General features: G+C 32.5%; 3 protein-coding genes across 3 annotated transcripts; 2 read left to right on the top strand and 1 right to left on the bottom strand.

The window, feature by feature from the left end:
- Positions 1–696: 696 nt before the first annotated feature.
- Positions 697–7721, top strand: LOC131939732 (tetratricopeptide repeat protein 1). The gene is made up of 6 exons (XM_059298216.1): positions 697–791; positions 5209–5851; positions 6236–6409; positions 6606–6791; positions 7329–7383; positions 7478–7721. Exons 2-6 carry the CDS (start codon positions 5225–5227, stop codon positions 7612–7614), a joined length of 1179 nt encoding a protein of 392 aa, XP_059154199.1. The 5' UTR covers positions 697–791; positions 5209–5224; the 3' UTR covers positions 7615–7721.
- Positions 7722–8959: 1238 nt separating this feature from the next.
- LOC131939731 (phosphatidylinositol N-acetylglucosaminyltransferase subunit P) lies at positions 8960–14768 on the bottom strand. Its single transcript, XM_059298215.1, has 4 exons — positions 14531–14768; positions 11481–11553; positions 11119–11237; positions 8960–9125 (listed from the first exon to the last, which is right to left on the bottom strand). The coding sequence occupies exons 1-4, from the start codon at positions 14613–14615 to the stop codon at positions 9019–9021; spliced, it is 384 nt and encodes a 127-aa protein (XP_059154198.1). The 5' UTR covers positions 14616–14768; the 3' UTR covers positions 8960–9018.
- A 62-nt stretch (positions 14769–14830) lies between these two features.
- Positions 14831–24048, top strand: LOC131939730 (nuclear hormone receptor HR96). The gene is made up of 5 exons (XM_059298214.1): positions 14831–14871; positions 17938–18186; positions 19590–19707; positions 21736–22424; positions 22862–24048. The coding sequence occupies exons 1-5, from the start codon at positions 14848–14850 to the stop codon at positions 23120–23122; spliced, it is 1341 nt and encodes a 446-aa protein (XP_059154197.1). The 5' UTR covers positions 14831–14847; the 3' UTR covers positions 23123–24048.
- The last annotated feature ends 224 nt before the right edge of the window (positions 24049–24272 follow it).

The raw sequence follows: 24272 nt of genomic DNA, 5'->3' as shown, positions 1-24272 counted from the left end.
ATTAAGGGGTCATCCATAAATGACAACACGCTTTTTTTTTGACGATTTTTACCTCCCCCCCCCCCTTCGTCACACGTCGTCACAAAAAGCCAGACCCCCCCCCCCCCCTAAAATGACGTCAGACCTCAACCTACAACCCCCCTCAAAATTGCAGTTGAATTTTTTTAAAACATCGATATTTTTCTAAAATCTTGTCTATTACAATTTATTAAAACAGTTATCTAAAACGCGAAACAACGTCTAAAATTCGTTTTCTAACATTGCTTATTTATAATGCAAAAGTGTGACGTCGCAACATCTGAACCCCCCCTCCCCCTCATCACACATCGTCACAAAATTACGGACTCCCTCCCCCCTACGAGTGTGACGTCATTTATGGATGACCCTTAAATTATCCTTTATTAAACATAACTGACCTCGACAAACGGAAATTTTAAAAAACCTGTAAAAAGTAAAAAGACAAGAATCTAGATCTTTATTTAGGCCTATTTTGCCCGTCTTCCAACGGGATTTGCAGCTAAATTAATTAAAATCTATAACAAACAGGTTTACAATTTATGCAAATTAAAATGATCATGAAATCATTTGTAGAATCTAGAATCGATTTGATAGAAAATAAAAACTTAAGTTTAGCGTTTTAGCTACTTTTAGCATGTTGTGTAGTTTAGCGAGAACCTAGATTTTCGGAAAATAAAAATCGCTGATCCAAAGTAACAAGGGAAACTACTACGATTAAATAATTTTATCTAGAAAAATCAATCTGTGGCTATTATAATACTACTCCACTACTTGTAAGTAGATCTCCTAGATCTAGAATCTAGGATCCAGAATCTAAAAAATCTATCATGATCTAGATCTATATTCTATATATTATATGCCTACTGTTTTATATTTATTATTTTAGATTCTATGTAATTTAGGCCTACTAGAATCTACAATCTACTACTACACGGTAATCTATCGTTTTGGGTACGTAAAATCGCCCGCGGCTATTAATGTACGAAAACGTTACCTCATTGTCAAGGCTGTAATAGAAGTATATTGTGATATGTTTGTGTCAAATATAATAATAAACCTAAATCAATGGCTAAATATATCAATATAGGCCAGAAATTAACTTTAAACAGAAGTGTCTGCAAGCAAGATTTGCTATATAAACAGCAGCCATTTGTAAAATAGAGTGACTTCCGCCTGAATCTCGCGCTTTAAGACTATAAAAATAAAACTTTAACAAGATGGCTGCAATAGTAAATGAGCATGGTTGCATCTGCTGGAAACATCGCTGGTGTTCATTTATTACTGAAAAGTTTTAATTCAATTGTTTAAAAACAGGTACATAAATGAAACAAGGAAACATTTTTGTATTTTTCAAAACATAAATCATCCTCAAAATGTGAAATAATTTAAAAATGTAAGGAGTCACCTTTTTTTCACATTATTAGTCGCGGGCGATTTTACGTACCCAAAACGATAGATTACCTACTACACTTAGATTTTAGAATCTATAACTTTAACTTAGCCTAAAAATTTAAAAAATTAACTTTATAATAATTAATAATATAATAATCATATAATCTAATCATATTAACTATTTTTAACTTAAGACTACTACTACTACTAGCTAGCAGAGTAATTAGTAATTAAGTAGGCCTAATTAGATAATTAAATTAATTAGGCTTAGGTCTAATTAGTAATTAATACTAATTAGTAGGCCTACTTATGAAAACTTTAAAGCTTAGGCTAATTATTAGGCCTAATTAATAATTAATTAATGTACTAACTGTCACACTTTGACTCACAGTCACAGTGTGAGTGTATAACTTACTGTACTTACTATAGTAGTATAGTTACACTATAGTAATTAATAATTAGTTATTACTTATTACGGTAATCTTATCGTTTTGGGTACGTAAAAATCACCGCGACTAGTAATGTGAAAAACAGGTTACTCCTTAAATTTTAATAATTATTTCACATTTTGAGGAGGATTTATAATTTGAAAAATACAAAAATGTTTCCTTGTTTCATTTATGTAGATCTACCTGTTTTCAAACAGTTGAATTAAAACTTTTCAGTAATAAATGAAGACTAGCGATGTTTCCAACAGATGCAACCATGCTCATTTACTATAGCAGCCATCTTGTTTAATTTTTTTTTTTGTAAACTTCTATTACAGCCTTGACAATGAGGTAGCTTTTTCGCACATTACTAGCCGCGGGTGATTTTACTTACCCAAAACGATAGATTACCAGTTATTACTCAGTACTTATTACTTACTTACAGTACTTAGTTTAGGGGAGTTACAACCCCCCCCCCATGGACCCTCTGTAAAAAAAAAATTTTACTGTCATAATCTATTTCTGAATCAGTATAATACATACATGTATAATTGAATATGTCAGTCATCTAAAAACTGACGCTATGTTCACTCTGAGTTGGTTAATCCCCCTCCACCTCACCACCACAATTGTGTAGAGTGACATTAATGTCACACCTAGGTATACGCTGGGTTGGATAATTGACCTAAAGTGACCAGACAGTGGTGAATGTAGTTGAACCCCCCAACCCACCCCCAACTTATCTGTTAAGCATGTTTGGGAAAACATGTAATGATGTACCAAAGTACCATGCCGCCAGAATCATAGCTTTTGAAACGTAAATCTCTGTGAATGTTGTTTTTGCAATTACCAGAAAAAAGTTGTGTTAGCAATACAGTAATCTAACCCATACCTTGTCATTATGTTAAATAAACCGGGAGTGATCACCCCTAAACTTTCTCAAATATTCTAATATAAAATTACGAGGGATGGCAACTCAGGACATAGACAATATTTGTTATCCATTTTTAATTACTTAAACTTTTTATAATAGAATAGAATCTCGTAAAAAAAGAATTGCACACCAAGTGAAAAGTTTCCCTTTCAAACCTGACGGTCTATGGGGCAAGTGAAGTAGAATTCACTTGTTTCTGTGACCTCGACATATGAAGAGATAGTGTGGTCAGCACTATGCCCAGCCGCCTTTACTTTCCCTAACAGGAGTTAGGTACCCATCAGAGTTGGGTGGACTCAGGGACGGTCTACTGACTTGAACCCGGATTCGAACTCGAGACTAACGGGTTAGCAGTCCAGCTCTCTACCGCTAGACCACTCCGTCTCACACCAAGTTAACGCCTAATAACATGTGCATAAAAGTGCAGGATATTATCAGTACTTTATAAATTTACATGCATTTTTTGAGAAATCGGAAATAGCGTAAATTAGTACTTCCGGTCAACGGAAATTACTCGAAATTTGACAGAAGGTAGAGAATTAGATATTTTACTTACGTGTGAAATTTCATTTATCTGTCTAAAATAGTACGCAAGTTATAGGCTTTTGAAAAATTCAAAGTAGAAAAAGTACCACTTCCGGTTATCGGAAATCGCTCAAAAGTTGATCAGGATCTACGATTTTGATATAATACTTATATATGAAATTTCATCAACCTAGCTGTAACGATACTCAAGTTATCTTGTTTACACACAGACACACGGACAGAATTGCAAAGTCCAGTTTTTCCGACTCGATAACGCACACAACGTCAAAATGTTTATATATTTGTATTTATAATTTTTGCCTGATTAAAATAAGTCCTCTGTACTCCGGATGTGATGAAGGACTTAGGTGTAAAACAGTGAAAACTGTCAAAATTTCATGTTATTTTTGAGCATGATTACAAGACTTTCTCTATACTTCGTATATACGAGAAAGTAAAAAATGGTCTTTAAAGAACACAAAAAGCAGTATCTAATTAAAAAATCTGAACTGCAAGACCGATATTTTAGTTACATGTAGGCTATTATTCTGAATGTTTTTCATTTATATTGAAAAGCGTGGTTTTATACCTACTCTGATTTCAAAAACTTTTCATTATGCTGTAATACTTTAGCATTTATGATGCCAATGTATTTAATTCTGATTGGAGACAACATATTTTTGTAAAAACGAATAGTGTTAAGCTACTTTATTACATTCTAAAGTAATTATTGATTTGTTTTGACATTTATAATCAAATGTGTAGACATATACATATTTGTATTAAGAGAGTGATTATTTCCCCTAATTCGCTTGACTTGGTCTGAGAAGTTCTTATCATAGGCCATATGACGACCGTTCACCATGACATATCAGTAATGGTATGGGGTTTTTAAAGCAAGATCTCAAACTCAAGATATCATTTAGAATTACAATTTTTAAAAATCACAACAGAAAAGATATATTCTGCATCTTAAAAGAATTATTGTTTAACTAAATCTTAACAATTTTATGGGCTGGTCCGAAATTGACAGAGGCTATAAGGACACAGGTCCTTATAGAGGCAGCCTACTGTACTTACTAGATCTAGTTCTTATTATAATTAACAGTATCAGTTGTAACAAGAGAAGTACTTTTATAGGCCTTTGCTACAAATATAATAATAGTAGGCCTATCTATTCTATAGGCTTACTATTATCTATAGGGAAAATAGGCCTCCTCATTTCTGAGACTAAAAATTTTTAAATTTAATTAGGCTTACTAATTAGACTACATTTAGATCTAGTTTGTAAGTTTATTTAATACATTAAACTAATAGTTAATATAGACTTTTTCAGAGGCCTATAGATCTAGTAATTGTTAAGTAAGCCCTACTTATTAATAATAATAATTATTATTATTGAGGCCTAGGTCTATAGCTTAAAAAAACAAACTTTAAAATATAGGCCCAAATTGATTTATTATTAAGCCAGATAATTTTTTATATTTTTTAGTAGACCTGGAAATCAAGATCTAACTTTAAATAATTCATAAGGGAGCTAACTCTGCTAGTTTTAATTACCACCTAGTAATACTGTTATGTAAAATACTACAACAAAAGCATAAGTTCCAGTGTTGTCTCCTGAAATCTTTGATTTCTATATTGATCTATAATATATATATAGTATTTAGAGTTATATTGATCAAAATCAACTATTTATTATTGTATAATTCAGTCTTGAAGGACATAATTTAGGGGGTTTAAAGATTTGTTCCAAAAAGGCAAATGACTAAAGAAATTACTTGTCTTGCCATTTGTCTAATTCATTGTACTTGTATAGGGAAAAAACATTACCATAAACTAATATAGTCATTCAGTAAAGACAACAAGCTGGTTTACATAATTATAATGTGCTGTTTCTTTTTATTATAGATACTCTTCAAACAACATGGCCAGTTGTGAGAAAGATGAAGATGGTGAATGGGATGAATCTAAATCCAAAGATTTAGCAGACACAAATTCACAGCATGAAGAGTACATTCATAATCCAGAAGAATTTATTGATATCCATGGAAGGGAAAGGAATTTTAAGTCACAGAGTAACATTTTGAGCAATGTGAATTCTCAGCATGACATCAATAACCAGAATATGCCCCAGACAGACTATAAAAACACATGTACACTCCCTTCAAATACCAGCACTAGTACCATACCAGAGCTGAAAGTTCCAGTCCAAGTCAGTGAAGAATGTGATAGAGATTCAGCTTGTATGGAAACAGAAAAGAAACAAAATGTTGAAAACAGTGATGATGAGTATCAGTCGGCGAATGAGGGGGATGAAGACAGTGATTATGAGTTTATACCTGTAGGTTATGAGGAAAATGAGCTCTACAAAGAAACTCTTGATGACCAGGCAGATGTTGAAAATGCTGAAAGTGCTGAAGGTGTGATAAACTGCGAAGATGAATCTAGCAGTGATGATGAATCGAGTAAGGATGAGAAAGAGCCAGAAATTGTTGATGAAATTGAAGTTAGAAAGAAAATGGAAGAGTTGCTGACAGAGGAAGAAAAACTGGTGGGTTCATTCTATTTGCGAAACACTCTATGGGCATTATTTGCGTATCCTGTTGAATAAAACTCAGTCATTAAAAGCTAAGAAAATGCTGGGACCCTTTCTTATCAATATGGGAAGGTGATTGTGTAGTCAGTTATATTCCCAGCCACCTTTATTATCCCCAACTAGGAGGTACCCATCAGGGCTAAGTGTTTGATGTTCAGTAGACATCACTACCCAACCACACCATCCCATGTTGTGTTGTTTTTGGTATTTGTCTTTAATAAAGTAGTTCTGTTCCAATAAAACTGTGTGTGATGCATTGGTACTGAGCTGTGTACACACGTTACTCAACAATACTACACAATGAATATATTTTTAATAATGGTTTATTGCATATTTCAGGAAAGAAAAAATAAAAGTCAGCAGTTAAAAGATGAGGGCAATTCTAAATTTCGTAATGGAGATTTTGATGAAGCTATGGACGCATACAGTGAAGCATTAGATATTTGTCCATTGAATTTCCACAAAGAGAGATCAATAATGTTTGCGAATAGAGCAGCTTGTAAGATGAAAAAGGTGTTAAAATATGTTTACATTTTTTAAATACTCTACTTATAATTAAGACTTGTATTATGTTAAAATGATTCTTAATTTAGTATCCGTTCAGTTTCTTACATAAAAAGCAATATCAGGCAGATATTTTAGAAAAATACAAACTTATTCTTCTAGCGCAATCTGAAGTTTATATTTGCTGATTCTCTTTTTTTTAAAGGAGATGTATGACAGCGCTATTAAGGACAGCACATGTGCAATAGAACTTCATCCTCATTATATCAAAGCCCTCTTGAGGCGGGCGGAGTTGTATGAAAAAACCACCAAACTGGATGAAGCATTAAGTGATTACCAAAAAGTTGTTGAACTTGATCCATCCCAGTACCTGGCAAGAGCTGAATGCATGGTTTGTATTATCCTCATAATAAAGTTAATTGTAGTTATTAAAGTCACGGCTGTAAATATGTTTTTGGAACAAAACAGGGGATTGTCTAAATTTATTGTCTTTAATTTATGATTTAAAATAAGGCCTGAGAATTTGATTTTTGAACTATAAACAAATATAATATTTTTCTTAGGCCTATAGTAAGTATTCATATGAGGCCCATTAAATAAATCTTATAACAAAAGTCAGAAAAAGTTGTAAATTGGTATTTAAATTAGTCATGAGAATATTATTTTTAAAACACAAAGGGAATAGCTGTTAATATAACAACCAGACGTGTTTAGCATTGTTTTAGGAACCTACATGACCTAAAGAAACTTAATTTTCTTTTCATTTAGAATTTAATAATAACTCGCATAAAAGTATTTAATTATATATTAAAAAAACTCAAATTGAAATTCAGTGAACATTTTGTCTACATTATGCCTTATTGTGAACATCTGTATTAAAAATGCATATCACAATTGATTTTAGTCAAAATTTCTACCTGCATTTCAGAAACTTGCTGAACAGATTAAAGACAGAAATGAGAAAATGAAAGAAGAAATGATAGGTATTTCCATGTTGAACAATTTAATACAACTTAATCCTTAATGCCATGTCTTGTTACTCATTGAAATAAATGTTTTTAATTTTTGTATTCTTAGGTAAGCTGAAGGACCTTGGAAATTTGGTTCTGCGACCTTTTGGCTTGTCTGTCAACAATTTTAATCTACAAAAGGATCCTGACACAGGCTCCTATTCAGTGCAATTCCAACAGAACGCTCCTGGAAATGGCTCATGACAGTGAAATATAGCTTAAACGGAACTGGTAAAATCTCTTAAATGGAATTATCCCATAAATTTCATCAGTGACTTTTTAAAAATAGACAGGATTTTTTTTTGGGGGGGGGGGGGGGGGGGGGGCGCATTTTTTTTGTAATGACAACATATAGATCAGAACAAGTTTTTAAAGATTAGTATTTTAATGCTAAAAAAAATGAAAAAAGATCCTTGGTTTCGTTCTTTTTTTCGTTCAGTAAATCATACAGTTAAATAGTGGTAATTAATCATGATGAATCTATTTGCTGCCTAAGCATTCTTTTTTGTATTGCGAAAAATGTACTGAGTTCTTCTGCTAACTCCAGTGATGGTCTCTGTGACCTGTTTAACATACCAGCAGTGGATGGATGGATGTGAAGCACTTAAGTGTTTGGGGTCTCAATAGAAGGGTGATGATGGATTAATGCAAAGTCTGATGGCTCTTAGCACTGGTTGTTGCTGCTTTATTTTTATCTTTCTACATTCTGAATGCTTTTATAGCCTTTTGTCTAGCTCACAAAGATAACTATCCACTATGTGTGGATGCACTTGTATAGATAAATTTAAATTCAAGAATTTAAATATCATAATAATCATTGATATAAACTTCAGCTGCTTAAAAAATGTTTTCCTAAAATTTCTGTTAATAGAAATAAATTATGCTTTACACATATTCCATTTACTTTGTTCATTATAATTTAAAAAAAAAAACTAGTTACAAAATAAATTGCCTTGAACTAGTTTAAAAATTTCTTCTAGTTTAGATTTTCAAAAGAAATAAATAGGACATTTTTAAACACAGGGAAACATCAAATTTCATCTTCCATCAGACAAAAAAAAACTATTGATGATGTAGTTTTATATCTCCCTTTATTTTTTAAACCATTTACTTTTTAAACAGCTGAATCTGATATGGCTGTCAGGATAATCTTCATTAAAATTTAGTTTTATGTATTATTAGATAATATTATTATAGATAATAATGGGATAGATTTTTTTAATAGTCAGGAGATAATTTTGTGTGATGTAATGTTTTTAAGTGCTGAAATATTGATTTCTATATAAAAAATATTTTGGGAGTAATATAATGTATTCATTACAATCTGGCTAATACTTAGATGTTTTCCAACTATTTCTGTTATTCCATTTTGTGATTTTTCTTTTTGATTATTTATTTTATTTTGTAATATTTCAAACTGACAAATAAACTTCAACATGACATGTGGATTTTTAGTTAAATATTTTGTAAATTATCAACAACAGAAAAGTATAAATTTTAAATGGTATTTCAGTTATGTATAAAAAATAAATAATACAAACAATTCACAGAATCATGATTATTTATTTACCATAACTTTTAATTGTAGAATAGAAACTGCAAAATATTTCAATCCAAGTATAGGAGGGCATTAACTGTTGAAATGTCTAAATCCCTCAAAGGTGGGATAGCTTCAGGGTGTGAATGCTCATTATCTGCATACAATGCACGCCTATCTGTAACACAAATATTGGTGATTAGCCTTAATATTTCAGATAGTTTTCATAAAAACCTTCATAATTAACAATCATTTAAATACACATTTTTTAAAAATTAAGGATTAATATATGCATTTTACTAAGAAATTATATATATATATATACTAGCCGTCCCGGCCAGGCCCTGCTCTGGCTTCTGTGAAAAACCTTTCCGTTAAAGACCATTACCTGTGTGTTTAGTAATCATCATAAACCCGGCATTGCCCACCCAAACCACAACCAACCAAAACAACAAAACGCAAACATAACGCTAACACAATTAGAAATACAAACGAAAACAAAAACCTAACAACAAACCCAACCACAACCACAAACACCAATACAAACACAAAGAAAAAACAAACGAAAACAAAAACCTAACAACAAACCCAACCACAAACACCAATACCAAAAAAAAAAAAAACGAAAAAGCAAACGAAAACAAACCAAATCCAAACGCAAAACCAACCAAAAACACAAATACAAACCCAAACAAAAAAAAACAAAAACGAAAAAAGAAAGAACAAAAACGAACCAAATCAAAACGCAACCACTAACGCAAACCCACCTAAACACAAAGAAAACACTAACGCGAACATAAACGCCCGGGGCAGAATCGCCTGTTTTAGCTTAATAAACGACTATAGTACCCCAACTTATTCATAGTTTTTGCACTCACTTAAACGAACGCGCCTGTTTCAATTTAATGAACAATTATAATACTCCAAGCTTATCCGTAAAATACCTAAAACATTTGCACTTGATCAATCCCCGCTAATTATGTAATTATTTTTTTTCCCAACACCAAAACAAAGTAATTAAAAAGTAAATGCTTTTCAACTAATGCAATGGGTTTCATAAAGGGAAGTAATTGTGTTTTGCCTAATTTATCAAAGGGAAGTAAGCGCTATAGGACTAAATAAAAACATAATTAGAATTTTTGTAAAAGATGATATTTTTTTTAAAACTTGTGTTTAATGAACATGCCGACAATTATTACTATAATTTGAAAAATGAAAATGATTTCCCAACACTTTTAATAGTAATTTTTTAACTCATAAATTTAGACAAACGCGCACGATAATTGATCTAACACTTAAATCCGTAGAAATGCCAACGACAAACATATGCGTTACAGAATTGAGCTTTATATATTAGATATATATATATATATATATATATATATATATATATATCGAAAAACATAATAGTAAGTGTATAAGTTTTAAAACAAGAAGAAATACATATCCTTCCCAAACAATATTTTTATGACAACCCTATCCCCTATAAATATTTAAACATTTTTGCTTCAAATCATATGAGTACTTTGCAAAACATGAAATTTTGAGCTTTTCTATTATGGATCATCTCCCTTTTATAAAAGGTCCATCATCTATGCTACACAATTCTTAAACATACTCGTTAATACTCGTTATTCATAGGGTGTTCTTCAATTAATATATTCAAAGAAAGAAGCCACTCCACTAGAACTGTTTAAAAACTGATTTACAAGATTTGACAACAAACAATTCACAAATAACAAAATGACAGAGTAACTTAAGAAAAAGTTTTATACTGGATTAGATGACTTTTTTCTTATTTTTATCTTATCTTTTTTCTTTTTATAATCTTTAATAAGCCCGCTATTCAAAAGGATGTTTGATTCAGCTACATGATCAGTTAAACTGCTTTGTTTCAGTTATGAAGCTTTGGAAAAATTATACAAAATGGCTCCATAGTTTGCAGTATTTGTAGTTATTAGCCCATTCATCCTATATGGGTTTTATGGTAGGTGGGGGAAAATATAAGTTGATGTCCTCTTTTGACAGTCAAAAAAAACATAGACAACACATCTAAGCTATTGCACTTACATGCCTATAAAAAACTCATTTTAAAGAAATGGAAAGATTATTTCCCTGATGTAAAAGGGTTTTTCAATAAATTGAAAACCCCAGTGACCTATAGGGCCTACCTGTTATTGTTCTAACATCATCAAGAGCAGGAGTTTTAATCAGAATTAACCCTGTATAAGCAATGTAACTCAGGATGATAGCAACACATAAGTATACTGGCAATGAAACAGCCCAATATCTGAAAAAGAGTCAAGTTTTTATTGTTACATTCTGTTTCTGTTACATATGTTAATTATGAGAGTGTGAGTAGACAGTTTAACAAAGTAAGTAGAAAGACCATGATGATACAAGATTTAAGTTAAGGAAAGCTAGATACTGTACCGGTCAATCAAACCCTTCTGACATAAAAAGATGGAAAATAATGCATCGCAGAAATGTCATTCAACAAGTGCAAGAAGTTAAAAACATTTCCACTACTTACTTTTGAGGCCAGTAAGTGAGACCAACTGAATGTAGCCAGTAATCAGGAATGTAAGCCCATACAATATACAGACCTATTTAAATAAGGGGAAAAGATGTATTTATTAGAGTGAAATACTTAAAGTAGTCAGTAAATTAAGATAGTATATGAACAAAATTATTGATAGACATTTTAAAAAGAACATTATTTATCATATTTACGAAATTATTTTGCATAATTTTTGAACAACAATATTAATAATACTATTGACAGGCTGAATATTTGGTGAAAAAAATAAAAATAATTTTCTCTCATGTTATCACACGATAATCCTTTTAATAAGAAATTTTTATCATCACACACTTAGCCTAGGCTACCCCACACCACCTCATTGCAATTTTTTTTTTAACATTGTGTCATTTTCTGAAATATTAACTAAGCTGAGCCTACAACTCTTCATATGGTACATTCAGTAGGCTTATGTAAAAATAATAAAGATCAAAATCTATGGACCTAGTGTATTGATTATTTTTTTTACTATAATTTCTTACAAAGTCTTTAAAATCTCTCTCTCTCTCTCAACATATATGTATATTTTATATATATATTTTTATGCATTACTATACCCTTCAACAGATGGCCATAACATTTAGGGAAGTTATTGAGAATACTCATTGGAAGGTTTCTATGATAAAAACCAATTTCAGAGGTGTGGTTTGGTGCCCAGAGTTTCCCAGTGGCTATCTAAGCACATAAGATCTGTGTTTGGACATCCTGCACATGGTGTCAGAGGTACTACTTGATTAAATGGTCAGACTTCACCAGGCACATCGCCCAGCGATTGCATGACTGAGTGGGCCTCTGGCCTCCCCCTGGGCTCTATGATGTTCATGTGAGTTTTAAAAAGTGCCATACACTAGGAACATGTTGGGCTAAAGATAACTAAATCAAACTAGGGTCACCATCTGATGCCCTGGCAATAGTCTACAGTTGGACGCCCATGTTTCTTATGTGCACATTAGGTACGTTGATTCAGAGGCGTAGCGACCCCTTCCGGCGCCCGGGGCGAACTTTCAGTTAGGCGCCCCCTCCCCCATATATATATATATATATATATATATATATATATATATATATATATATATATATATATATATATGCGCGTGTGTTTGTGTGTGCGACAGTCTGGAAAAAATTAACAATTACGCTGATTGTCGTTCCCTAAAACTTCACTGGATGCCAATTAAATTCTCTTAAGATGCCGAAACAAATAAAAAGTAGAAAATCAAAAGAGTGGGCTCCATCGAACCCGAGAGGTTCGGTAATTCAGTCTCAGGGCTTCCGCGGAGGTTAAGACACACACCCGACTCATAGGATTCACGATCGGAATTTGTCATTGTGGACGATTAAGGAGGGTTCGGTGATTGCGCATATGAAACTGGTGGGGTTCGGTACTCCAAAAAGTTAAAAACCACTGCTTTAGAGTGTATTTTGTAGAAGGTGCAAGCCTTATTTGGTGTACTTTTGGTCGTGTCTTTAGAACAATATCGATAATAGTAGGCCAATCTTGCAATTTTGAATTATCAGTTAGGTTGAACAAAGTAATAATCAGTACGATATTCTAATTTTCTTCTCTCTTAAAATTTTGGCAAAAAGTGTCGCTTCCTGTCCACCCGCTCCGATAGCGATACAAGAATCCATTATATTTATTTCTCTTTAATGCAGTGATCCAGGCAAGATGTAATGCAATCAAGTAAAGTATCTGATCTATCACGATCAAGTTGAGAGAATCGTAAGAATCGTACAAAGAACCAGTCACGTTATTACTTAGCAAAACTGGGTAGTGAAATCGTACATTAAGTGTTAATACAATTGATTTCTTTTATAAGTGTTAAAAGAGTTATCTAGCAACCGATCCAGTACAAATCCTGCGATTTTTGTTAGTGAAAAAGCGCCCCACCATCTTGGACAAAAATGGGAGAGCGGATTTTAAACGTCACTAACTCTTTTTTATGTTACACAATCGTAAAATACGCTTTAGTTCAATGTGTTACTTTTCTGAGTGATATCTGTTATTTATTCCTTAATCCGGTGTGAATTTTTCCGATTTTAGTCTTCGAAAAAGCGCCCCCTCCCCCCATCGAGGAAAGCTGGAAAGCGGTTTTTCCGGTCACTGTTTCTTAAAGATATATGTTTTACAGTTACATAATCAAGGTAGAAAACAGTTAAATCAGTATGCAAAGGCTCTCGGCCGTTCAATTTCTTTACTTTGACTGTTTATAATTCAAAACTGCAGCTTAAAATGAGCTTTTAATTTTTTTTTCTACCCCTTTTGGCGCCCCCCTAGGGTCGGCGCCCGGGGCGGCCGCCCTCCCCGCCCTCCCCTAGCTACGCCTCTGCGTTGATTGTCCGTAGTGCACAGGCCAGCGTTACTATTTGATTCTATTGTCAGGGAAGGTCTAGATAGCATTGGCGGTTTGGAATGCCTCAAACTCCCCTGTGGGCACTTATAGCACGTACATTTGTTTTGAAAAGCACCTTACACAAGGGAAAAGGGGCGTCTAAGTGGTAATGTGGACAAAGTTGCACCCCAACAACTAAGATACCAGAAATAAATGCTGACATTTTTACTCTTAAATAAATCACTTTTTCTGTGTGCGCAAATTTCTGTGTGCACAAATTTCTGTTTGAGCATTTTTCAGTTGCGCATTTTTCCCCCGTAGTGCATCTTTCTGGAAACCCATTTAATGATTTTTATATCAATAGGCCCAACATTTACACAGCTTTTATACTATATGATAGTTTCTAGATCTAAGTATTGTTACTTTGTTACTGTAGGACTAGTCTAGTGTAAGTAGATCTAGAAATGGTACTCTTACTGTTACTAGTACTAGTAGTACAGTGACTGTAACACTAACAGAGTAAGTATTAAAAAGTAAAGTAACAGTACAAAAAAACACATTTAAGTACTAGATCTAAAAGTAGGCCTAAAACTAAAAAAGTAATAGATCTAGTAAGTATTAGATTAGTTTAGTACTATTAGTTTATTAGTAAGTAAGAGAAGTACCTACCTAATCCGATTATTGAAGAAAGGTAAAGAACAAATCCATATATTGCTCGCTGTGGAGTAGGAGAAGGCGAATGCTCCTGCGCCATTAATTCATTTATGGATCATATTTATATTGAGGTTGAAGCAAACTAGTGTGTTAAAGGATTTGATTCTATGAACCATGAGTAACTATGTGTACTACATCTGGATCTACCCACTCTAATGACAACAAAAATGTAGCCTTGACCTAGGATTAATGGTTTTCTATGCTTGAAGTTCAGTAAGTTTGTTGTGGCCTACATTGACAACTTATATCAGAGCTACTTCCGGAGATGGAAGATGGCTGATGATTCTGATTCAGTGGTAAGTTAATTGAAATTAATTTACTTTAACTTCGTTACTTTACTTGCAATATTGTTCAGTAATGACAAAACGTGTAGTTTATTATTTGTTTCGAATGGAAATTTAATGTCCAAACCTGTAAGGCTTTTGTTAAATCTGGTTCAAACCTAAACAAATGTCCTCATTTGTTTTTTTTTTTAGTTTTGTACTTTTATTTGACCTAACTAGATCTAGATCTAGACTCTAATCTATTTTTGTTGTAGGCTAAGAAAAAGATAGATGTATGTTTTAGATCTAGGTTTAGTATACTATTATTTCAAAACAATAACACACTAGTAACTATGGAATGTCACATTTCACTGAAAAATCAATAGGCCCTATACTAGGCACTGGCTATAGAATTTTAAAAAATTAGCTAGGCCTATAAGAAAATTGAGCTATCAGAGCACTTTAATTTTTAAGTGTGACCATAGGCCCTATGCCCTATATTATATAATGTCCTACATTTACTATATTATATAATTATCTGTTGGTACCCATTACACGTGATTTATAGGCCTAGATCTATATATTTTAATGTCAAGCCTACTTGTTTGAGAAAAATATTGAACGATACTAGTGACAAAGCAAAGAATTAACTAAATCGCTAAATATTGGCCTACACAGTCAACAGTCAAAATTTTGTTAATTTAAAAATTAGGCTTAAGTTTTTAGCGCAATTTCCATACGGACAATTGCGATTATTAACTCATCATTTCTGGATGTATGAATGGATGGATGTGTGTCCGCAGTTTTAAGTGGTATCTCCTCCTCAACGAAGCAATATCGAGGACTAGTTCCAAAAGCAAATATGTTAAGCAAGTTCCAAGGATGACTGTGGGCCAAATAAATTCACGGAATTTCTTCCTGGATTTCCCGGAAAAGCCAAAAAACCTCGAACAAATGCAGTTTTTGGTCCATATCTCGGCAACCAGACCACTTAGCGACTTGAAACATTTACCAATCGATTCCTGCCATAATTTAGAACAATATTGCAGAAGAAAGTTTTCAAAAATATCCTTTCGTTTGGTCACAAAAAAATATTTACTACTTTTTAAAACTGAGCATCTTGTAGGCCTAGGAAGAACATTTTAACTGAGCATCGTGTAGTCCTAGGATGATATTTACTACTTTTTTAAACTGAGCATCGTGTAGGCCTACTCGTTAAAATTTTCCGTTGATATAGGTTAATATAGTTGTCTTTTTTTTTAGCGCAAAAAATATCCTTTCGTTCGGTCACAAAAAAATAAAAATTGTTATGGATAACATAAGGAAATTGCGCTTAAATTGTCACTAGACTTTTTATTAACTTGTTTTTTTTTAATTTAATTGTATTTTAGTATAAAAAGATTTAGTTAGTAACTTAGTAGGTAATGTAGACCCTATTTTAAACATTTAAGCTAAAATATGGGCATACTAAGAATTTAACACTTTAATACTTTATTATTTAGGTTTAGGCCTAATATAGTTAATTTACTTTGGAGTTTTCTTTCCCATGAGGATGCTCTCCCCAGCTATTTAGCCTTATCTGCCTAGGGGTTTGAACTTGGGACTTTTAGGTTTAACAGCCATAAGCTTTACTGTTCCGATTATGCCAACTCACAGTTAGAATAGTAATAAAGTTTCCCTTTCAAACCTGACGGTCCATGGGGCAAGTGAAGTAGAGTTCACTTGTTTCTGTGACCTCGGCATATGAAGAGAAAGTATGGTCAGCACTATGCCCAGCCGCCTTTACTTTCCCTAACGTGAGTTAGGTACCCATGAGAGTTGGGTGGACTCAGGGACAGTCTACTGACTTGAACCCGGATTCAAACTCGAGACTTACGGGTTAGCAGAATAGTAATAATTTAGCTTTTAATTATGCAAATTCAATATCCAAATGATTAGCATCACCTCATTAAACAATTTCTAAAGAATTGAAAACCACTTCAAAAAACACTAAAAACACTTTAAATTTAATTCATCAAGTATCTTTAATTAATGTGGGGGAAAAACATCAAACAATAACACAGTTATCCAGTTTTCACAAACCTGGCCACAGTATTTGATTATCAAAAGACTAAACTATCTAGTGAAAATACGCATTATCATAAAGTTATTTACACTCCTATCTTACACATAATGTTGCTATTACTTAACTATCTGTAGTTAATAATTTGAATTTAGTAAAATAATTTAAAGAAAAAACTGTAAACTATACTGCCTTCAAATTTAAAAGGAAAATATTATTTTTTAAGCGTGGCTGAACAGTTTTTAAAAAGTGGCTGTGATAATAATAAATGATAGTTTATATATTATTATGCAAATGCTGTTAATATAGGCCTTTAAAAGTAAGAAAGTGAAGTTCCCCTTCAAAACCTGACTGTCTGTGGGAAAAGTGAAGTAGAGTTCATCTGTTTCTATGACCTTAGCATATGAATGGATAGTGTGGTCGGTACTATGCCCAGCCGTTCCCATCAGAGCTGGCTGGACTCAGGGACGGTCTACTGACTTGAACCCGGATTCGAATTACGGATTAGCAGTCTAGCTAAGACAGGCCTATAGCCTAATATAAATTATTCGTTAATTCAGCTAAAAGACTATTTAATTCTGACTTTACCAACCTCTAATAGTATATTATAATAATGATAATAATACGTTTTTTAAATAGCTTCTTACAACTTAACAACAGTTAATCAATTGACAAAACAGTCAGTGTGTCTAGGTTTATTCTGTAGTATTACTGTTGGAGCTAGGATGATGATTCTAGCAAAAGTTAAACTTTTGTTGCCACCTCCCATATAATTATAGCTAGACTTGTGTCTAAACAATTATTAACTATAATCTATATTTAGCTTATATATATAGACATACATATTGTTAGAATTTCTGAACATCCTGTTTAAAGCATTTATAAGTAGACATATTTTACTAGGCTTTTATACAATTACTGTTCAATCGTAGTAAACTATGGGCCAAACTTTTAAATGACTACATCCTTAATTATTTTATCCTTCAACAAAAATTACCTAACACATAATTGATTTTCCTCATTTTTCTGTTCCGCAGGCATCATCAGGCATGGTGTCTGAAGATGAAATGTTTGCATCTTCAACATCTAACACAATCAAAGCTGAAAGGCCCAGAGTTTCAACAAATGATTCTGATTACTCTTCATCGTGTACGCGGCGTAAAGTGAAACTTAAAGATGAAAAAGTTTGTGGTGTGTGCGGTGATAAAGCATTGGGGTATAACTTTAATGCGATCACCTGTGAATCTTGCAAGGCATTTTTTAGGAGAAACGCTTTGAAAGATAAGGTAAGAAAACATTTTTTAGTGCTTTGTATTTTAAAACTATTCATTTTTATTGTTCATATCAGAATCTAATGTACCTGGTTCTCTAAGAAAGAAACCCTAAACATAAATCTCTTGTTTAAAGGATATATAAATATAAGGAAGAAATAAACAAAAATTGAAATTAGTTTTAAAAGAGCATTACAGTTTTTTTTAATGCATCTTATAACTACCCCTTCCTGTAATTTCAGTACTTTAGTTTAGTTTACAAACACCCTCCACCACTATTTTACACATTTAGAGGAGAATCCAGTTAAAATGTATTCAACCACGCATGAAAAGCACAGCTGTGACGTACTGATGGTCATTAGTAGTATTGTCAGTACCTAGTACCTGGCCTAGTTTTTTTAATGCTCATCACTAAAGTGTCACCTATCAGTTGCTATTGAACCATAAGCAGAGCAAAGGTCAACAGAAGGCATGTTCTTTGTTCTGCGTGCCAATCTGTCACCAAGCTGGTGACAGATAATACTCTCCTGAAATTCCAGGCATATTCTACCAACCAATGTTGAGTGGAGAACAAAGAAAAAAGATCATTACACCCAGAGGTGTAGGGGGGGCGCCTGGGGGGTACATATGTCCCCGGGCTCCAACCCTAGGTGCGAAAAATAAGCTAATTTTAGTTGCTATTTTGAATTATAAATATACAAAATACGGGGGGGGGGGCGCCAAATTGAGTTTGTCCCCGGGTGCTCAGGGGGTCGCTATGCCTCTGATTACACCTGTTTGTATTTGAATTTCTGGCAGAGTGATTGATGCATAGTTTAGGGTGTCTGGATGGCAAGTAAAGATGTATTTTAGGCTCAAACCTGATTGCTGTCAGTATAAATATTTAAATGGCAAATGATTTGTGTTGAACAAATACAAGTTAAACCACTCCTGACCACAAATATGCATTCCTTTTAGTAGAAAATACCTTCTCCGCAAATTTACTGCAATATTTAATACATAAGAATGTGGTTAGGTAAATAATGTAGATATTGTGAATCAAAATTATACATTATTCAATAACATTTAACTATAATTATAAAATACAAAATGAATAAATATTAATAACATCCTATTACTTAGTTTTATTTTCTTCAAAAGTTTACTTTTTCTTCCAATGAACTACAAATAAAGGGTTTACAGCCATATTGTTTGTTAGCCAGACACCAGTGAATATAGGGGAATGTCTATAAATTAGCTCTATTTTCAAAGGTTCATTTTATAATAAAAGCTAGAATTGGTATACTCAAAATTTCATGAAGCTGAGATTTATAATGTTATCTAGTTATCTAGCATACACTTTGAAAATATTTTTTTCTGTGATATTATAGATTTTTAAAATAAATGAATCAAAACTATATAAACAATTTAACTTTCAGACAATGGTGTGCCTTTTTGAAAATAAATGTGTTGTTGATATTCGAACTCGGCGTTTTTGCCCAGCTTGTCGAATCAAAAAATGTTACAACATTGGAATGAACAGGGATATGATATTAGGTATGTACATTTTAAAAAAGAATATGTTGTAACTTGTAGTAAAGAATTGTTGTCAACTTCAAGCATCCCATATAATGCCACATCTAACTAATTAAATTTTACAAATACATTTACATATATAAATGTTTATATGTATGCCTCTTTTTCTTCTGAATTTAAAAAGACATAAAATAAATAATCAATAACTGGTTATGTTTGAATGAATTTTATTCATCTTTTGTTCAATATTCCTGATATAATAATATTTAATATTTAGTAAAGCATTTCTTGATTTTATGCATTCTGTGTAGGATTTTTAAAAACTGAAATTAATTCATTTTATCCCTTTTTCAAACTTTATATTAATTATATTAGGCAAAAGAACAAATTTAACTGACTTCATACTGTGGAGCCTATGTAGAGCAATGAGCTGAAACCACTTTTCTTACAGTAGCCTTTGCTTTTCTTTCTGTAGACTTCCAAGATTTTCTTGGTCTACCCACTTTCTGTTTTTTGTGGGTTCTCGTCTATTAGTTTTAGGATCAATTAATTATCAACAGTGGGATAATGTGCAACTGTAGTTTTAGGGTTGGGGCAGGGAGGGTGGAAATGTCTGAGTCATTTGGCTTAATGGCAGCTCTGGCATTGTATAACTTATTACATCTTTGTCTACTCTTCCATCTTGTTTATGCGAACATGTTGCATTTTATATGGATGGTGTGGTGCTGTATTCTATTGAATTGGACAACCGATTTAACTTCCATTTCTTTTGAGGACTATTTTTTAGGCTTCACCTGGTAGTCTATTTTGGTTTAAGCATGCTATTGTTTGAGATAGGAGGCAGACATCTGTAAAATCAAGATATTTCAGGTTTTTTATTTTTTTTTATTTTATAGTCCATGCATATTGTTTGGTCTCCAGAAAACTTACTTTAAACTGTGTAACTTTTAAAAAAGTAATTGATCTAGCTATTTCTGCTTTGGATTACCTTAATTGATCTAGCTATTTTTGCTTTGGATTACCACTCATGATTTTATATCAGTTGTCACTTTTAGGCTTACAAAAAACACTGGAAAATATTTTAATTGGGAATTGAGTTACATGTTCAAAATTTTATTTTAAAGCGCCTTTTTATTTATTTTTCTAAATAATTTACATCTAGTTAAAATCAAAACCTTCCTTTAATTTATTTTGAGATTACCGTAGTTTGTTTGTCAAGCTTTAAGAAAAATAATTTTGTTTAAAAAGTACTTCAGTACTGATACTTTTAAAAAAATTTTTTGTGTACCTATTTAATTATTACATTTATTGTGTATCATGTGTAAAAAAAACACATGCTATAATAAAATAGGTTGTTGCAAATGAAATAAATTACCATAAGTCTGACTCAAAGTTAAACCATTTTGGAGAATCATAAAGTTAGAATTTTACCCTATTTGTTTTTTACTTGCGTGTTTGTTTTCTGACATATCAGTTTTACAAATGCTTACATAAAAAGAAATCAGTCAGAATAAATGTGTTGTAGATATTAATGGGAACCTAATAAGATATGTCTGCATACTTATGAAACTTCCCTTATCAGCTGTGAAAAATTGGAACTAAAAAAATTGAGTGGCCCTGAGTAGGCCTAATCATTGTGTAAACATTCACTGCACAGTTATTTGCCTAGTGCTCACGTTGATTTAGTACTGAATTAATTGAGTTTTATTGACATTGTTAATACTTTGTTAATTTTAATGTTTAATATTTAGGCCTCAAATTTTTAAAGTTCTAAAAATGTATGGATAAATAAGACAGTTGTATTAACAAAGTTTGGACTGCTGTGCCCTTTCTTCCCCCCCCCCCCCCCCACCACCACCACTTATATACATTCAAGAAAAACAATACTATTATATTTATTATCTGTATTCAAGTTTTGTAGTTAGTGACACTTTTGATTTTACACAACAAAAAACTTTCAAAAGAGTAATTCAGTTTTCATTTCTTATATTTATTCTCCATTTTTTAACATCAGCATTTAATTACAAAGAAAATAACTTTATCTGTTAGATGATAGTGAAAGAAAGAAACGAATGAGTAAGGTGATGGCCAAAAGAGAACCCTCTTCCACCACACCACTGATGATGAATATTAAAACAGAGATAGATACAGATGACTCCATGATGGGGCTGGTATCTGGTGACCACACCTCAGATATAGAAAGACCACCTACACCTTTTGGCAAATCTCATGGAGAGAAAACTGACATTGTATTCAAACACATCCCAAAGCATCTGCTACCAGTGGATGACAGTATGTTTTACAAACTGACATCGGAAGAAGCCTCGCTTCTCAAAGACATTACACAGGCGTACCGGGATACGTTAGCTGCCATGCCTGAAGTGGGCCCGTATTCAGAAGAAAAAAAGTACACCAAGCCTGCAGATCTAGTTAACCACTCTGAGATTTGCGTCAGGAAACTGATCATGTTTGTGAAACATTTAAGTGATTTCAAACGCCTCAGCCAGGAGGACCAAATAGCTGCGCTGAAATCATGTGTTATGAAGACTCTTCTGCTGCGCTCAGCTCTGTTTTACAGTATAGAAAGGGATGCTTGGCTGACTCCCAATGGAGAAATACCATCCAGTATACTCAAACGGTCTACAGGCTTTGTTTCATTACATAACAATCACGTGTACTATTGTCAGAGGGTCAAATCAATGGCTTTAGATGACTGCAGCTTATATGCTCTACTCCAGGTGTGTAGTCACTTTTTATTAATATTTTGTCTCCAGTCAATTCATATTTTTCTTATATTTCATTTAAATAACTATTCTAGCACTGTATTCTGATTTAGGTCATTATATATAACTATTATCAAATAGACTTGTTTTGAAACAATATCCTTGTAGTTTGTTCTATGTTGGACAAAGGCTATGGAAGCAAATCCAAAAAGAAAAGCAGGCTGAAATCTGAGTCAATGGCCTCAATGGTGCATAACCAGTTGACATATATACTTAATAGTGTTAGAGTGGATACCTTCCAACACTAAAATTAAGAATGAAGAAGAAGAAACAATATCTTGTTGTAAAATTTAATTATAAGAATCTTTAAATTCACTTCAAGTTTTGAAATAATGATTTTAATTATCCTCATAACATTAAACTTAATTTAGAAAATCCCTTCTGCTCTACAGGCATTGATTATTTTTGATCCCTCTGGGGCGAACCTCTCAAGCAGAGAGTTTGTATCCTCACTACAGGACAGGTACATTTTACTCTTGAAACATTACCTCGAGTCCAAATTCTCGTACGAGTTTGCTAAAGAATATTACGTCAGCGCCCTCGACCGAATCTGTGACTTGAGAGCTCTAAGTGAGGAGCATGCCAAGGTCTTGTTGCAAGTCAACCCTATAGATGTGGAGCCTCTGATGCTGGAGGTTCTTAATCTGAAGTAAATGGAAGTCTTGTGTAGCTAGAAAACTATTGTCCCAGAACTAAAGCTCCTAGCAGATTATCTATTTATAGATGATTGGCTAATCCAATGTAATGTACCTTTATCTGGTTTAAGGTCTAAAAACAGAAATTTGTGATATAATATAAGCATAGTGCAATTATTTTTAGTTTTGGAAACTTTTTTTTTTTGAAAAATATTTTTTAAATTCATTTTTGGCAACTACAAATCAGGTGTATAATTTCTGATGCAGTTTATTAATGTACCTACAGTAAAAGCTGGAAGCTCCTTAACTCTTTTTCTACACTGTAGCTAAAGGGGCGGAGGTTTGGGGTGTGGAGCAAGATAGGAATAAAGCAAAATTAAAAGCCACTATTATTTAACTAATTTGATGTATAACTATAAAGTGTAAAGCTATGGCCTGCACTTCTTAGAAGTTCACCTCTTGTGTCACCATGCATTAGGCAGCGCCAAGGATATGCGGTTGAAATCATTTTTTGTTGTAACCATCTGTATATCCTACTGTTTTGTGGTAACTGTTACATTGAAACTTTGCCCTGTGATGTGTCAAAAACATGTTCCTTATCTGGACTAAGAACTATTTATTACATGTTTGTTGATGTACCTTCATTGCTCATTTGGATTTTTGTCTTTATGATAAAAGATGAAATATTTGGTGGGATTTTAATTTCCATTAAATAACTTAATTTTCAAAGATGTTCATTCATGCTAAAATTAATGTTATGAAATTCTTTTATTTTTAATTTTTTTTCAAAATATTTTAAAATATATAAAAACAATAACATTTGGTAATCAGCAGTTTAAAAAATAATTATTATTTATTTTTATGAAATGTAAATCCATTTAAATGGATCTATGTCAGTTTCTTAAAAAGATTTATCCAAATGCTTTTCTGACGAGTTACATTTATTTCTATCATATATTATATTTTAAAATTTGACTAAAAATTTATTTTAATGAAAACAAGAGTTTATTTATTTAAAAAAAAGGTTTATTAGTTTTTTTTAATAACATTTAATACAACTTATATGTTTTTATCATTACCCCTATTCCTATTTTTTAACATCTTTTCATTTAAATTAGGAAGACACTTACATTTTCTTGTGATATTATCATACTGTATGTGTATAGCA

This window comes from Physella acuta, unplaced genomic scaffold (assembly GCF_028476545.2).
Source record: "Physella acuta isolate Inbredline_101_S28 unplaced genomic scaffold, ASM2847654v3 ptg000291l, whole genome shotgun sequence".
NCBI lineage: Eukaryota > Metazoa > Mollusca > Gastropoda > Physidae > Physella > Physella acuta.
Note: the sequence above shows the minus strand (reverse complement) of the source record. Positions and strands in the feature narration are given on the sequence as shown.

Bases quoted from the DNA above. Each gene is read 5' to 3' on its own strand.
- LOC131939732 (XM_059298216.1), top strand. From the start codon at position 5,225: ATGGCCAGTTGTGAGAAAGATGAAGATGGTGAATGGGATGAATCTAAA. The intron at 6,410-6,605 runs GTGTTAAAATAT...TTTTTTTTAAAG, and splicing joins CAGCTTGTAAGATGAAAAAG to GAGATGTATGACAGCGCTAT. The intron at 6,792-7,328 runs GTTTGTATTATC...CCTGCATTTCAG, and splicing joins TGGCAAGAGCTGAATGCATG to AAACTTGCTGAACAGATTAA.
- LOC131939731 (XM_059298215.1), bottom strand. From the start codon at position 14,615: ATGGCGCAGGAGCATTCGCCTTCTCCTACTCCACAGCGAGCAATATAT. The intron at 11,238-11,480 runs GTAAGTAGTGGA...ACTCTTTTTCAG, and splicing joins CTCACTTACTGGCCTCAAAA to ATATTGGGCTGTTTCATTGC. The intron at 9,126-11,118 runs GTAGGCCCTATA...TTTGTGTTACAG, and splicing joins TGATGTTAGAACAATAACAG to ATAGGCGTGCATTGTATGCA.
- LOC131939730 (XM_059298214.1), top strand. From the start codon at position 14,848: ATGGCTGATGATTCTGATTCAGTG. The intron at 14,872-17,937 runs GTAAGTTAATTG...TCTGTTCCGCAG, and splicing joins CTGATGATTCTGATTCAGTG to GCATCATCAGGCATGGTGTC. The intron at 19,708-21,735 runs GTATGTACATTT...TTTATCTGTTAG, and splicing joins GAACAGGGATATGATATTAG to ATGATAGTGAAAGAAAGAAA.